The sequence below is a fragment of the Poecilia formosa genome, unplaced genomic scaffold, assembly GCF_000485575.1.
Source record: "Poecilia formosa unplaced genomic scaffold, Poecilia_formosa-5.1.2 Scaffold29, whole genome shotgun sequence".
Classification (NCBI taxonomy): domain Eukaryota; kingdom Metazoa; phylum Chordata; class Actinopteri; order Cyprinodontiformes; family Poeciliidae; genus Poecilia; species Poecilia formosa.
Window position 1 is genome coordinate 1,981,314 of NW_006799968.1, and position 16,286 is coordinate 1,997,599.

At 39.4% G+C, this 16,286-nt stretch overlaps 1 protein-coding gene across 7 annotated transcripts in view; it reads left to right on the forward strand.

The window, feature by feature from the left end:
* myo5aa (myosin VAa) overlaps window positions 1-16,286 on the forward strand; it is a 56,647-nt gene that overhangs the window by 1,250 nt on the left and 39,111 nt on the right. For 2 of the 7 annotated variants that reach the window (XM_016669982.1, XM_016669980.1), the window contains exons 1-5: window positions 3,696-3,830; window positions 12,906-13,016; window positions 14,649-14,820; window positions 15,146-15,290; window positions 16,071-16,227. In XM_016669982.1, coding sequence (XP_016525468.1) covers window positions 3,798-3,830; window positions 12,906-13,016; window positions 14,649-14,820; window positions 15,146-15,290; window positions 16,071-16,227 — 618 coding nt within the window. In that variant the 5' untranslated portion in view covers window positions 3,696-3,797. Of the gene's footprint in view, window positions 1-3,694; window positions 3,831-12,905; window positions 13,017-14,648; window positions 14,821-15,145; window positions 15,291-16,070; window positions 16,228-16,286 lie in introns of those variants that run through there. The other 5 variants (XM_016669983.1, XM_016669985.1, XM_016669979.1 and 2 more) reach the window with 4 other exon arrangements.

Sequence of the window (16,286 nt, forward strand, 5' to 3'; positions counted from 1 at the left end):
GTGGTGTATTTTTCGAAATGCGCTCCAGGAGTAAAACTACGTGGGGATGAGAGAGTACTTATTTCTACTACTGCAGGAGCTCCCTGAAATACAAAAATATGGAAGACGAGGAACTTTAGGAATATTTTACATCATTTAAAAAGATATTGAAGTTGAGATCAGATTGTTTGTTTTCCTGAATTTTTCTTTTGTGATTGGTTTTACGTGCTTATTTTTCTGTCATATAATCGGTAAAGTTCTTTGACGATGAAGTCTGTCCATTTGAGTCTCACAAACCACTTCTCTGTTTTATGTTGCTAGACTTTCCTGAAATCTGGGCTGATATTAACAACCAATGGTTGTTTCTATTTGTTTTGAGGGTTTTTGGGCCTGCTAATCTAATATTGATTTATTTTTTTTATTTATTTATTTTTTTTATTTATTTATTTTTTGTATTTAACTGAAGTATAGAAGCAGTGTGAAGCGATGCGGTCAAAAGGATGGGAAATATATTCGTATAGTGTTGATCAGTTAGAGACCATGACAACGATCTTACTATCGGATACTTACAGCTCATAAGTATCGGACACCGATCTGTCCACAATGTGTGATTTCTACAATTTATTGATAATTTGACTTCCTCCAGTTATTCCTGCGCAGAGACTGGATTTAAACGAGTCTGCTGTCCGGACTGATTGACTTTTATTGCAGGGAAGGGTTTAGGGGTTTTCTGTTTGCTGCTGGTGGGAAGCCTAAACTTAGCCTCTGCCTTAACAGCATGTTGCCCTTAACAAGACCGCCTCTGATTTCAGCACCACTAACTGTGACTTACCTTTTCAGCTGTGGAAAACACTCTCCTCTTTGTGCTTTCTGAGGCAGGCCTGTGTAGGAGCTCATTGAGGAGCATTAAAGAGCCCTTTTGAAATCGCTCGCACCCACAAACGCTCATCGTTAGACCCAGATCCAGTCTCAGGTTTAGGGTCTGTCTGATCTGTTAACTGGTGCGAAGGGGAGGTGAGTCGGAGCTGGAAGGTCTTTAAACTCGACTCAGCTTTTTTTCTTGTGGAGAACGAGTCAGGATCGAAAATAGAACCATTGGCCGAGAGTAAAATGAAGCTGAGCTCTAAAATAAAAAGTAGAGATGCCCAAAGAGGGAGGATGTTTTCATGGAAGTGCCTGAGAGCCTCCCCTTCAGAAGATGACTCAAAGAGGAAGCCGTTTTTTTCTTCTTCTTTTTATGGATTCCTAAAGCTCTGCTTTGATTTATGAGCTTTAACTGTGGGAAGACTATTGCCTCAGCAGATTATTCTTTTGCTTTCTTACCAACTCAGTGTTGGAGGAGGGTTGTGAAAAAGATGCTGTGACTGTAAAACCACCTAATTGGTATATAGTACATTTGTCCAGTAACTCAGCATGGAGGGCTCAGACGGCTAAGTAAAGTTTTAATAAACTTTAATATTAGTTTCAGCAATTGCTAAAAAAAATAAAAAAAAATAAAAAAAAAAGAGAGAGAGAAAGTATGAAAAGAAATGTGAAAATCTTCTTGTGCCAGTCACTAGATTTTTTTTGGAGATGTGGAGTATAAAGTCTGGAAGCACAATTGTTTTTTTCAGTTCCCTATTTTGTTTTTTTCAGACCTGGAAAACTCTAAATGCTATCGCTATGCTTTTCCAGAACTTTATTAATTTAAATAACCCTGGAATGGACATGCCTGATGAGCTCTGGGTGCTTCAGTTATTCTCATAAAAAACAGAATCAGCTGATGGATGAGAAAACACCTGCTGCTACATCACTTGTTGGGATGATGCCAGACGCTCAGCATGTTTGGCCGTTTTTTTTTCTTTTCTTTTGTTGTTGTTTTTTTTTTTTTTTTCATTTAACCCATATTCAGCGGTGATACTAAAACCGCTTCATCATTGCTCTGCACCGGAACATAAAAAGATCATCCAGAGGGAGAGCGAATCACACCCCTGATTCTGCAGTTTTAAGGAGCGATCGATGGATGTAATGTCGACCGAATGGCAGCGACAGTAAAAGTAGTGGAGGGTTTGATCCTTGTGATTTACAGCTGGCTTCATTTTCTGTTTTCTCTTCAGAAGTGGTGCCAAAACTGCAGCGCGTTGACTTTGCTGTTTCTTTGGGGTTTTTTAATCGCCTAGGGAGAGGTGATTAATCTGGGCATAATGTAAATATAACTATGCAAACTGGCATATAATTCAAAATTAATTGTATTTCAGTGGCTCTACGTAGAAAGGGAAACTCAAACACAGATGACATTATGGCTGAATCGATTAATCGTGATTAATCGATTATTGAAATACTCGTTAACTAGTTTAGTAGTTGATTAATCATTGAACATCATTAAATACATTTATATTTAAGATAAAAAGAAAATCTTTGTTTATAAATATGTTCTACTCAGAACTCTTAAAGTCTCATGGCTTTAAGTTGATCCAGTTTAATTCTATTAGATTCTGTATATATATATAAAATAATCTGAGATGAGGCACCTTTTGCTATGTTAATCATAAAAAAAAAAGTCAACAGATTATTTCTTCACTGTATTGATGTTAGGTCAGGCAGAACGGACTGAGCTTTTCAGATGTTGATGTTAAAAGTATTTTATTTTTTCAGTTGTGGATGTATCCTGTGCTACAAATAATCTAGTGTACACTAATGGAACGTCGTGTCACTGCATTTTAGGCAAAAAAAAAAAAAACAACAACCCAAAATGGTTATTTTCTTATTTTAAAAAATGAATTGAATTATTTATTTTGCACCTACTGATATTATTGTTTTAAAATGGATTAAATAGTAGATGACAAAAATGCAGATGTGCCATTTTTAGAAAATCTGATTAATCGTTGAAATGATCGATTAATTGATTGGTAAAAATAATCTAAGATGCAGCCCCAGATGACATCCAGACAGGGATACACTTCACATGTTTTTTCCTCATTTAGAGAATATTACCTTCAGCTAATGAGAACCTACATTTTACTTTGTTAGCATATTTAGAATATTATATAACATCCGTGAAACGTTTCCTCTTAAAAAGATGACCATGTACATTATATGAGATTAGTTAGAGCTGCTTTTGCATGAATTACTGCATGACCAACATGACCTGGTTGCTTTGACGACTACACTTTTTTTTTTGATCTTGTGTAATATTGTACACATAATTACAACATTGTAAAATTACAAGAAATAAAGCTTGAAATATTTCACACTTTATGTGGAATTAATCAATTTAATATTTCAACTTCACTTTCTGAAATAAGCGACAAAAGATACGGAACTTTTTACAATATTGTAATTTTTCAAGATGTACCTGTGCACTTTCAAAAAGCATCATAAGACTGATAAAAATCATAATTTTGTTCCACTAAAAGTGTGTAAAGTAGCTTCAGAAGAAGAAAGACACATTTAGTCCTTTACGTCGGACTTCTGTTCTACTTTTCATTTTGTAGCGTTTTGATTCTGCAGCCATGTTCATCACATCTCTGTGAGTGCTGCTGTTGTCTCATTTGGCTCCCGGCTCATGTGATCGACGATGGAAGCCGGGATGTTTGTTGACAGGCAGACGGGAAGGCCAGTCATGTGTTGCGGGAACCGTAGGGAACGTCCATGAACCGCTGCTTGTGTCTGCAGACACAATGGGACGCTTCTGCTCCAGAGCTCAGCGCTGCATCGCTTAGAGTCCGGTCTTTTTTTTTTTTCTTTTTTTTTTTCTTACACTCCACATGTGTGGCCAGGAGCAGAAGGAAAACTAACCGGACGCAAAGGATGAGTTAGAAGTTGGCTCTGCTGACAAGATGAACCGGGAGCTGGAGTATATGTTCGTTCAAGTAAGTTTTAGCTTGTTTTTTTCTTGCCGTTTGTTTTCTTTTAATGTGTCGAGTTATGAAAATTATCGCACTTCAGTGAGAGAAACGTTCATGTTTCGTTTTGGACACGGTTTTGTCCTGGTGGTGAATTTGGTGCCACTTCTGTAATGGAGCGCCTGGAGTCACTTTAATTACTCCAGTCAGGAGGACTGGATTCCAGGTTCCAGCCTCTGAAAACTGAATCAACTGGTGAAACTGGTGAAATGAAATCACTTTTTTGTGTTTCGTTTGTGCATCCTTAGCTTTAGTGGCTGGTAAACTGTACAAAAACTCTGACTTTGTGCTTCCATCCCATTCCCTTGGCCTTCTGTAGACCATCAAAACGGACAGCGCGGCTCTGAGAGTCGAGGCAGGCCAACCTAATGTGATTAGTGGCCGGGCAGCATCACGGTTTCTCAGTGAAAGAGATCTGGCAGGTTCTGGGTCTCGGCGTTCTCCTTAGGAAACTCAGGTCTCAAAACCCGTTCATTTCATAACCGTCCACGCAGAGCAAAGCCTCTGAACCCTGGCGTCATGCAGTGTCAGCCCAGCTGAGCAGAAAAACAGCAGATCCTCACATGAGGGGCATCATGTGACGAGGCCTCTGCAGTCTGGGACTCTGTTGATGGCTTTGCAGAGAGTATCCGGGCCAATCCACGGTTCATGCAGCTCTGCTTCTGTCTGGACGGCTCCCCCTGGCCCTCCTCATTGCAACCCGTCTTAAGGTTTTAATCTTCTTCCACTTGATTCACTTTTGTCCAAATTCCTCTCATTCCGATCTGCAGAGTTGTCAGAACAACATCGCTTCAGGCTCTCAGCGGTTTTGAGCTTTAGTTTGATGAAGCACGGCCAAACTTATTGTTCTTGTGAGATATCAGGGGCGCCTTGGATGAAGGAGCCTGTTATAGTCAAACTGGTAATCAATCAATCGATCAATCAGGTTTATTTGTATTGCACATTTCAGCAACATGGAAATTCAAACTGCTTTACGTCGTGAAAACAAAAACATCAAACACATCCTGTAGTCAAGAGTTGTGAAAACCAATAGCAGACATTATATTTTCTCAAGTGAAAATATTGTTATTCCATTTATTATGGTTCAAAAGCAACTCTAAACAGGTTAACTTTTAGTCTTGACTTAAAGGAAATCAATGTTTCAGCTGTTTTGCAGTTTTCTGGATGTTTGTTCCAGATTTGAGTTGCATAGAAGCTGAATGCTTGCCTGTCAGTTTTATTTATTTATCTACATCTTTTTAAAGAGATGGCCCTTATGATTTGACATATCCTACACAAATGGTGGGATATTGTCATGAAATATTTTCCCTAGAAATGTTGCAAATTTTACGACATAAACAAAATTTAAACTGAAAACAGTTTCCATGTTCAGAATTTGTGGTCTTCATATTTTAGTATCAGGAAAAAATACAAAATTCATTTTTTATTGATTTTTAGAAACTTAAGGGAAAATATGTTTCTACCAAGCTGAAAATATAATGCTCCCTGTTGTGAAAACATAAATAAACTGCAATTAATCACATCATCTACGGGGAGCTGAGCTCTGTTTTTCTCAGGACCGACCAAGGCCAGACTTGAACCCAAGACGCCACTTGAATAGAACCCGTCTGACAACATGAAGTAGGGTAAGAGATCTCAAAAAGTGACACTCTGTGCCCCTATCTGACCAAATCCACCTACAGATGAGAAACGATGCCATCTGTCACCGTGGGAAGAGTTACGAAGCAAATCCTTTGGATCCAGGTCACTCCCATGGAAAGAAAAGTAACAGAACAATGATCAACCTCCCCCCATGTGGCTAGGTGGCGCTCTACTGGAGATGCCAGATGAAGCTCTGGAAGCTCTACAACACCACTGTCCCTCCCCTACATGTTGCTGCTTACAGTCAGGTGGCTAAATTACAGTCAGAGGAAAAAAGAGGTAATATTCTATCAGACAAGCACTTAAAAATGTTATACGTAGCATTATCAAAGCTTTAGCAAGCAGTAGCTTGGATTATTTTAGAAGAATGACGATGATGGTACCGATGCCGTGGAAGTGACGTGTTTGGCTCGAAGTTATTACACCGTGAGGCGACGGCGGTGCCAGAGGAGCTTCAGTTCAAGAACGAAAGCTCCAGGCTAAGTCTTTCTAATCTGCTCTTGACTCTGAGCAGATCTGCTAACACTCCTCTGGGAAGCCCCGCCCCTTTTGGACCCAGCAGTACAACACCAGTACATGAAGCCCTACACACATGTTCGGGTTCAGCATAGCTAATGGTGCTAACGTATACACCTGGGATCTGAATTTACAGACTGTTTTATAACCCTAGACCGACATTGTGAAAGTATAATATAAACTGAAAATTTAACTTCAAAAGTTAATGAATTTACAGAGACATTTATAAAACTAAAGAATACACTGGGGATGGTATGTTTGAGTAGATTAGGATACAGATAATCTGTATCCGGCATTAAGCTCTTCATAAGCACATCCACTTGTTTGTTTTTTTGTCTTTAATTTTAATTCTTCAGACGTTTCAGCTCAAACTAGTCAAAAACAAAGTTTATATTGCTGTAAAGGAAGTGCTGATCGTCTGTTTCTGCAGCTAAACTGTGCTGCAGTTGCCCGTCATGCGATTAGCTGGTGTTAAACCCTAAATTAGCTTAATCACTCTCTAGTCCTTTATCTCAGCTAAACCAGGATTAGCCGTGTATCTCCGAGGGCTTCCTTTAAATGCTTCGTACCGACCTTTTGACCTCTACTCTGCGCTAGCAGCACAGACCAACTCTTTCTAAGTAACTTTAATTTGTCCAATATGGTAATTTGTATATAAATATATCTTTGAAAATAATCCAGCCTAATAAATAAAAAGGTGAATACAAAAAAAACAAACATTACAAGAGTGGCAGAAAGAAACTGCAAGAAAGTTGCTGCTATAAACTTATGAGAGGTTGCAGTATTTTTACGTTGAGATGCAGGAATCAGGATTTTCTTGGCCAAAACTGATTTCTGATTCACTTTGTGTGCTGACCTGTTGATATACATTTTTTATTCAAGTCATATTATTTTTGTTACGTTTCCAAGGACTGTAACAGGAAAAAAAAGAGAAAAATGTGCTGCAGGTTCTTTGATAAAGCTTGTAGTTTTGAATCAAACAAAACGAAGGCATGGAGGCTAAATATGCTTCACCATCACCTAATGAAAGGACAAAGAAATGTCCTTTCATTAGAATAAAAAAGAAATGTTGCTGGTGGATGCGTTTATTGACAGAAAGTAGTTGGAGCTCTTAGTTTTGATGCAAAAGATTTTTGGAGAATGAGTCAATTCCAGTCTCTGGCTCACAGCTTCCTGTAGGAGTGTAACCCCAAATATTTTACATCAGCAAAGCTGAATTAAGTTGTGAAACTGTAATTCATCATCTGAAATATTAGAATGATCAAACTTGAACCCTCAATAGGAATTTTTTAAAACTGTTTGAGAAATCTTTAGGAGTTAGAGACTACAGCCAACCACGATTAAATTCAGCACATACTTGAGACGGCCTCTGAAAACACTGAAATACCAAATCTACCTAACTGTATATTGATACGCACAGGGGAACCAGCTTAGCGCCACCGTAGGGGCTAACATTCACCGTCTTCCTGTTTTCTTTGGCATTTAGCCAATCAGTGGCAAGGAAAACTAATAGAGCTTCTGGATTCGCTGCTTTGCAAACAACAGCCAATAGCTAGTCGAGTAGCGTCTTTTGGATATTTTAGGTATGCTCTATAAAAATATGTCTGTGAATAGCCGTGTTTTCCATAAGTACTGAACTACAAATCGATGCGTTTACACCGTATTTCTGTCGCAGAAGCTTCTGCGCATTTGTTTCCATCTTTAAATACGTTTTAGTCCTTAGAGAAGAAAAATCAATCAAGGGTCAAAGGTCGAATGAGCAGATTAAACCTCAAAGAAAACTGGACATCAGTATCAGCCAGGAAGAGGCCGATCAGTGCAAAGTTGTTGACGGAGTTGTAAACAAACGAATCAACTTTATATTTCCGGGCAGTAAATGTGATTAAACCATTTCCTGATTACTCCACCAACATTTTCTTTGCCATCAGTATGAACCGTCTGTGAGAGCAGTGTGCTGCGCTATGTCTCCTTACATGTTCAAAACTTTGTCAAAACCGGTGGCAAAGACTGCAGAGGAAGGCAGCTGGTTATGAATATCATATCCAGGCCCTGGAAAAATGGCGACGGCTCCATTAGTTTCCCATCAAAACATCTGTGACGCAAACACAGATGGAAGATTGTGTCGCACCGATTTCATGCCCCTTGTCCTTATTGTCATGCTGAAATTGTGCAGATGCCCCCCTCCTCGTCCCTCCACGCCCCTCCTCATAAGTGCCGCATGCAGCATGTGTGGAAAGAGGCTTTTTCGGTCACATGACTTCTGATGTCACACATGCTCTGACGTCTTTGCTGCTTTATCATCTGCCGCCAGCAACACGCCAGCCTGAGCTTCGTTCACTCTCATCCTCCCGTCTATCAGAGTTTCTGTTCCCTCATTCGTCTCGGTTTTGTTTTCGTCTCTCTCTGTTTGTCCCACCTCACGTTTCCCTAAATGCGCCACAGTGGTGCCGCTCAGGCTGGTGCCCTTGAAACATAAAAACTTTTAGTATTCGTGCTTGTGTGTGTTTGGGTGTGCAGTCCCAACCTTCAGCTCTCCTTTCCTTTGAGCCCAGGGGATTCAGTTGGTGTATAAATATGATTCACCGTGGCGCTTTCTCTTTCTTTTGTCTCCCACTCAACGCCTGTCTGCGGATCACACAAAAAGCAACGAAGTGAGCGACTTTTTGACATATTTCGGCGTTAATCGAAGCAACGTGTGAAGTGAGAGTGTGCGGGTGTTTTTCTGTGCCAATTTGATTATCGGGATCAGGAAGTGTGTTGATGTAGCACAGAGATGCCTCTGCGAGGTGCGATGCTGCTCAAAACTCCCTGCTTCTATTTTTAGCTTCCATCCTCCTCCTCTCCGTTGCTAGGAGGCTGGCTGCTGGGACAGTGTCCTGCAGGGACCAAAAAAAGGTGAATGAATTAACAAAATGGTGGAAAAAGCATCATCTATATTATCAGAGCTAACGTCGCCCATCCAGTTTTCCATTTTAATGTCTCATTAATTTGTTCAAAGGTAGTTAAAACTGATATTTTCTATCTATAGTACATCTAGTACAAACTGTCCAGATTTCAAAAACTTCTTAAAATATCTGGGGGGTTTTCTGCCAGTTTTTGTTTGCAGTTGTTGCACAATCCATAATAACTTCAAATAAAAGCCCACTGCTAAAACCTAAATCTCTGAATCCAAGATTTCAAATAAATTAGCGATGCACAAATCAAGATCAGATTAGTCTAATTCAATGCATTAAAAAACCTTCTAATTTTCAATATATAAACAGGTTCTAAATTGAATAACTTTTCTTTATGGAATAATTTGGGACATAGGCTTTACAAAAAAAAATGGACATAATCTTATATTTCTATATTTTTGTAATTCTTGCTCATGTTTGTCTTTTATATTTTACTGTATGGTTTCTATAGAATTGTGTTACAGTCCTTATATTAAAAAACACATGGCTCAGGAGTTGTGGAAAACTGGAAACTAATACTGTAAAGAAGTAGATATATTCATTGTCTACTTCGGGGCCATATAAAACCTCATTTCCTTCCTTTTTTATTTAAACTTTGATGAATTCAGTGTTTTACCAAATTTTATCTCAGTTTTTTATCATGTTAAGAAATGTAGTTTCAGTCATGCCTTCACATCGTTTGGGATTATTGTAAGTATTACACAGCACTATTATTAATAATTTTATATACCATTTTTATGTATTATTTGTTGACATTTTACCTGCAACAAACAGATGACAAAAAGTGTATTTGCGTGTTGAATATCTTTAAATATAGAAGAGGAAAGTCATTCCTCTCGATTTTGATATGACTCATTGATAATTCAACTCGTAACAATTCAATTCCAAGAAGTACTGGAAGTGGTTTCTGTGAAATGTCTTAAACATTATTGTGTATTTTTATAGCTGCGTTCTCAACCACGTGGCTGTCGATATGAAAGAGCTCAGGCCCCTGTGAACTGGTCATATGGGCTCCCATATGACCAACACAGCAGCTCTTTCACTGTGAACACCATGGTGAAGGCTGCACAGAGGACCTGCTGGAAAAACACAGATTTGTTTGATTGCATCTACCAGACTTGAAAATATTTTATATTTAACAATGGATCCCTTTGTGTTTGTACAGTTCTGTGTTTCTGTCCACATTTCTACATTGTGGAAATGATGGAGTCCTGGTGGTTTCCTGCTGACACTAGGATCAGCAGATTGGTTGCTCTCATTTAAAACATGCTTGTGATGTTGCTTGCCAGTCTTGGTCCATTTCTACTTCAGGGTGTCTGCGCATCCTTAAAAAGTTTTCAATTTATGTATCTCAAACAAGGCCTTAAAATTTCCTAAACTCGTAGGAAAACGTACGTCGGCCTTAAATACGTTCAAATCACAGGTCATAAATTCTGTTGTGGCAGGACTTTCAAATGTAGATTTTTTTTTTCTCTGGCAACTTTTCTGTCAGGCAAACGTTTGAGTCGCACGCAAACATCTTCGTTGCTTTCAGTGACTTGACACGTTTGAGGCTACCAGTAACCAGCTGCTAGTTTACCATTACTAGCTAGCTAGCTTTTTTGCCTCTATCAGGGGTAAGTGCAGATTTATCGGCAGTTGGCTGGATGACATTCGTTTTGGCCAATGTCTGACTTCTGCTGCCAACCCATATGAGGCTGGATGCAAAAAACGTTTAAGCTTGGTACTATGGGGCTTAATGTGGAGAGAGCTGCGTGTAGTCCTTACAACTAGCTTGTAATGATATTCATCCCTTATATCTGCAGTTTTTTCAGTCTTAAATTTAATTCAAGATGGCATTGAAAAGATGTTAAAGTGTTAAATTAATGTAATACCACATTCCTTTAAAAAATTTTTTTAAACTGATGATAGTATTTGCAGTATCCTAAGATACGTCGATCAAACATTTTCTGGCCATATCCAATTCATGGATATTTGCTTCAGGTTTGATAGAGGTAACACAATTGTGGGGAGATATTTCTTGTGATGGGAGATGGTTTAAAAAAAAAAACAAAACAAAACAAAAAAAAAATATTTTCACAACACATAAAAATTGGCTGTTTTTGATTTTCTTCTGATTGGTGCTTCTTTCGTCTAAAGGCAGCTGTTTCTACCGGTTGGTTGTAAACATTCAAGGCTGTTCCGTTTTTCAAATTGTAAGCACACCAGTGTCGTTCCTGGGCGGATAAAACTGACCTTCCTCTTCATGGATTTAAATGTATTTGGCTGGCAAAGGGCACCAATTCCACCTTCTCGTTCCTGCCAGTTTTCCTGTCCGTATCAGAAGCAAGCAGCCCGGGTCGCATGACGGCGGACGGACGAGGATTTTGTGTGACCATGAAGTCATGATTCAGATGATCGGTCGTGGAGCAGCAGACGTAATAAACCCAGTTTGCGTTCTTCTACAATGAGGCCTCTTTCTTTGGCTTCTGTGAAATTGTCATCAGCAGTTTATGTAACGAGGGCAAAGGAAGCAGTGAAATCGTTATTAGACTCGCGGCAGAAATTCTCCAAGCGCTCATCATCATGTGCCTCAGCTGCCCCGTCCCTGTCCACCAAGTGTAATTTAATATTTCTTTGGTGGGAACTGTTTTTAATTAGGAACATTTTGGACAAACAGCAAAGTGGAAAGAAACATATGAGATCAGATCTTGTTGCAAATTTTAAAGTTACTGAGATTTGATTGCCATTCATTTAACTGGTGCTATCTTTTTTTTCTCTTACCATCTATGTGCCTGTTGAAGCAAATATAATAGCATGAAATTACTGTGCAGTGATCAGACCATGGGTTGTGTTTGTGAATTAAAAAGACAGCAGTCTACTAACTTTATATGACAAATAAAAAGACAAAAAAAAAAAACCCAGATGTGCAATACCAGTAAAAGTTTTATTTAAAATGAATAAAACTGTCCAAATACCAGCAGCGATGTAAACTCTCATTGAACAGCTGATGGGAGGAAGGATCTCTTACAACACTCCTTTGTGCACTTAGGATGCAGCAGTCAGTCACTGAATGAGCTCTCCAGTTCAGCAACAACTTCATGCATGTTAACTATGACGGCCTTGGTCCTGATACAACTTTTTCACTTCTGATACTGACATTGCAGCTTTGAGTATTGGTCGATACCGATGTTGACCCAAAATGACGTGAACATTAGTCATATACACTTTTTTTTACTTGTTTTGTAATGTGGAAAAGGCTTCATCAGGTGGTATCACAAAAACAAAGAACAACAGTCAACAATAGGTATGAGAACAACCTATTACTTACTGCTGGATAGAAATGCTGGGGCGGACCAAATGCTGGAGTGAAGCGCTTATACCAGATGCAGGCCAACACTATCTGATATTTATTTTTTGGCTGATATTGTGCCGATTTCAGATATCAGTATCAGACTGGAGGCAACTTAAATAAATTTTAAATTGTTTTTTAAGGCTTTTTTAAAATAATTTTTTATTTTTGTGATTAAATCTTAGCAGTCTTCTTTGAGCAGAATTCTCCAGCCGATCAGATGAAGCGTATACTAAAGTTTTCCCACACGTCTTTGGCATGACCAGCTGCTCGCACTGCGTCACGCCTCTGTAAGGTCAGAACCAGTTTTATAGGAACATCCGTCTGCGTGACATTTCCACAACTGCATTCTCGGCCCGTCAGGAGCCGCTCCATTGACGGTTCCCACCACTTTACGGACCGCTGTGAGCCGGGTGCTCATGACTCCGGACAAACACAGAACCCTCTGTTTACTCTTAAGTCATGCTGCTGGCAGAAGAAAACTCTTCTGCCATTTTTTATGTTTTTTCCCCCCCCAACTTTCACTCATTTCCTGTTTGGATGAAACATCAGGAAGTCTGCATTTAACTAATGTTTTTTTTTGCTTGTTGTTTCTTCCAGTCTGCTCGGGTTTGGATCCCCGACGCGGAGGAGGTGTGGAAGTCTGCCGAGCTCACCAAGGACTACAAGAATGACGACGCCTCGCTTCAGCTCATGCTGGAGGATGGAACGGTGAGGTCATCGAATGGAAGAGTGGTGGTCTCTCTATTTTTGAAACTCCTCCACCCCCGTCTGCTTCTGCCGCGTCTCATTAGTGGTTATTGGTCGAACCATTAGCACACAAATGGGACTTTCAAGCTGAGATGCCTCCAAGGACCATTTTAAATGGATCAGCACATGTAATTCGTTCACATAAAACACAGAACGCTACGAACTCTCTCCATCGTTCTCTCTAGCAGTCACAAATAAGCACTTCTTTTACTGCACATGTTAGCCACACTATTTACCATGTTGCTTCTTGTGATTTCAAATGTTAAATGTAACCACAAGCCCCACTAACATATGAAAGAGGTTTTGTGTTTCGCTCCGATTGCGTCGCCGTCCGTTTAATTTTTCCAAACTTCACCAGCAGCTTTCTTGGAAGAAAATAATCAGTGAAACGAGGATTAGATACATTTTACCAGATCATGTTGTTCAGACGAGGAGCCAATATGTCTCAGATCTTGCTGCTTGTACCTCTGGCTTTAATAAAATGCACCTACAAAGGCTTGCAACTCTTATTCTTGTGACTAATATGTACAATATTCTAGAGAATTATTAGCAAAATGAAGCGAAGAATTTGTATCCTTTAAAGTTTTTTCACATTTTGTCACCTTGCAGCTATAACCATTAATACAATCTAGTAACTTCGACATCCAGCGCATGACGATTTTGAATTGTCCATTTAAAAAGCAAATGGACAATGTGTGGAAAAATTAGTGCTGTCAATCAATTAATCACACTCTTGCGCTGTGAATAATCACAATTAATTGCTATGTCTAAGTTTGTAAGCTTGAAATATAAATATGCACGCAGCCGTTGCTCTTGCATGAATGGTGACATGGGAAAGGTCCTCCTGCTGCTGCAATTAAAATTCAAACAATTATCAGATTTATTTTTTCAGCAAAACAGGTAATGTGGTCTCCCAGTGCTCAACTGGTTGAGCACTGTAAAACTTTTTATGTCTTTTTATGTCAATAAAAAGTTTTAATACAAACATATTTTGGTCTATAAAATCACGGGCAAAACTTCTGACCTGCCAGATGTTCAGCAGGCCGTCACTGGATGATAATCCGTACAGTTCAGAGCTCCGTTTTCAAACATGTTGATGAAAAACTTAGTGAAAATTGTTCAAACTTAACAGGGATTAACTCAACATTGAGAGGATTCTCAAACAAAGTAAAGTTTGGGGGGATTTGTGTTGATGTTCTGTATTCTGTATATGTGAGCGTTGATCGTATTGTTCATCATTTATTGCAAAAAAATTCTTATGATAAAGATTTTGGTTGTCGTGGTCACAACAAAGTTAAAATTAATAATAAAAATAAACATACTGTGCTGTCTGAAATGTTAATTTTTCAGGAGCATTGATATATACCAGTAAATTAAAAATATATTATTAAATGCAGAAGATGCCTATTTCAAATAGGAATATTTTTCAAGAATAACATCTGTGGTGCTACCAGTGCTGTGCCATACTGTCACAACCATAAAGTTACCTACGAAAAGAAGTGATAGTTTCTTTTTAAGTCATAATTTTCATTGCTGTCACAATAGTGCTCTGTGTGTTGATTTTTAAACCGTTTTGTCGTCTCTGATTCTCAGACCATCGATCACAAGCTGGACCCCAAGACGAAGAACCTGCCTTACCTGCGGAACCCGGACATCCTTGTGGGCGAGAACGACCTCACTGCCCTCAGCTACCTCCACGAGCCCGCCGTGCTCCACAACCTTAAAGTCCGCTTCATCGACTCAAAGCTCATCTACACCTACTGCGGTACGTCGTCCACTTCCTGTCGTCTAACCAATGAAAACACTGTTGATCAAAGCATGACCTGCTGTCGTTAACAAGCGACTAATGTTTCAAAGTGTGCGATTTCACAGTTAAAGTTAGCTGGCCGAACATTCGGATCTTCCACGGCCTCTGTCTTTTGTTTATAGTCTCGATGAAACGCGTTTCATGCTGTACGCTGCGCTTCTGAGCTGAGGAAACCGTTTATGAACGATTGTCGCTCATTGCTGGAGCGTGTTCGCTGTGTCGCCATGCTGAGAGTGTTTTGCTGACGTAAAACCAGACGAGCATTTCACTCTCTCTCCCGCAGGAATCGTTCTCGTGGCCATCAACCCGTACGAGACGTTGCCGATCTATGGAACGGACATAATCAACGCCTACAGCGGGCAGAACATGGGAGACATGGACCCACATATCTTTGCCGTGGCAGAGGAGGCTTACAAGCAGATGGCAAGGTGTGTGTGCGTGTGTGTGTGAGCGTGTGTGTGTGTTACCTGAGGAGCCTTGGTTGCAGTCTCCCTGTAGCTCAGCCCTCCCTCTTTCTCCAGGGTTTGTAGGTCAAAGCCGGGCCCAAAATAACCACTTGGTGGTCACACTGTCTGCCGCTCACTCGTTGTCCATGTGATCTCAGAGCCCACACAAAGAGAAAGACACCAAACTCTGCTCTGCAGCCAAAACAAACGATTACTGTAGTAATTGTTTATTCTGACGATTAATTGATAAATCATATTTTTTTTAAAAAAAGAAAAGGCACGTCCCACTGACTTTTCATTTAACCACTTAAGCCTTTACACAATATTAGAAATACATTAAAGATGCAAATACACAAATAATTCATTTCCTTCTTTAAGTAAGAAAATTAAAATTTTATTGCCTAAAAATGCAGTAACTTGGCATTCCTTTGGTAAATCTGAACCAGGTGAAGCTAAAATTGAGAAGTTTTGACTACAACCTATTTACAGTCAAACGTCTTTTTATCTTAAGTGCAAAATGTCTTTATTTTTTGTACCGTTTTGGCTTAATTACTGTTTTTGTTGAGATTTTTGTGATTTACTAGTAAATATTGATTATTCACATTTGACCATAAACACCCTAATAGAGAAGATGATGGGATAAACTAAAACCAGTAATAGATGCCAACAAACATGATCCACTTTCAACATGACCTCAACTTTTGCCTTTGAACTTCAGTTTTCATCTTATAATGTAACTTTTTTATTATTATTATTTGTCAGAGATGAGAGAAACCAGTCTATTATCGTGAGTGGAGAGTCCGGAGCAGGAAAGACTGTCTCAGCTAAATATGCCATGCGATACTTTGCTACAGTAAGTGGCTCTGCCAGCGAGGCCAACGTAGAAGAGAAGGTTTTGGCTTCCAACCCCATCATGGAGGTAAGAAAACTAGTTTTATCTCTAGAAAATTACTCCAGGTGCACCGATCAGTCGACCAG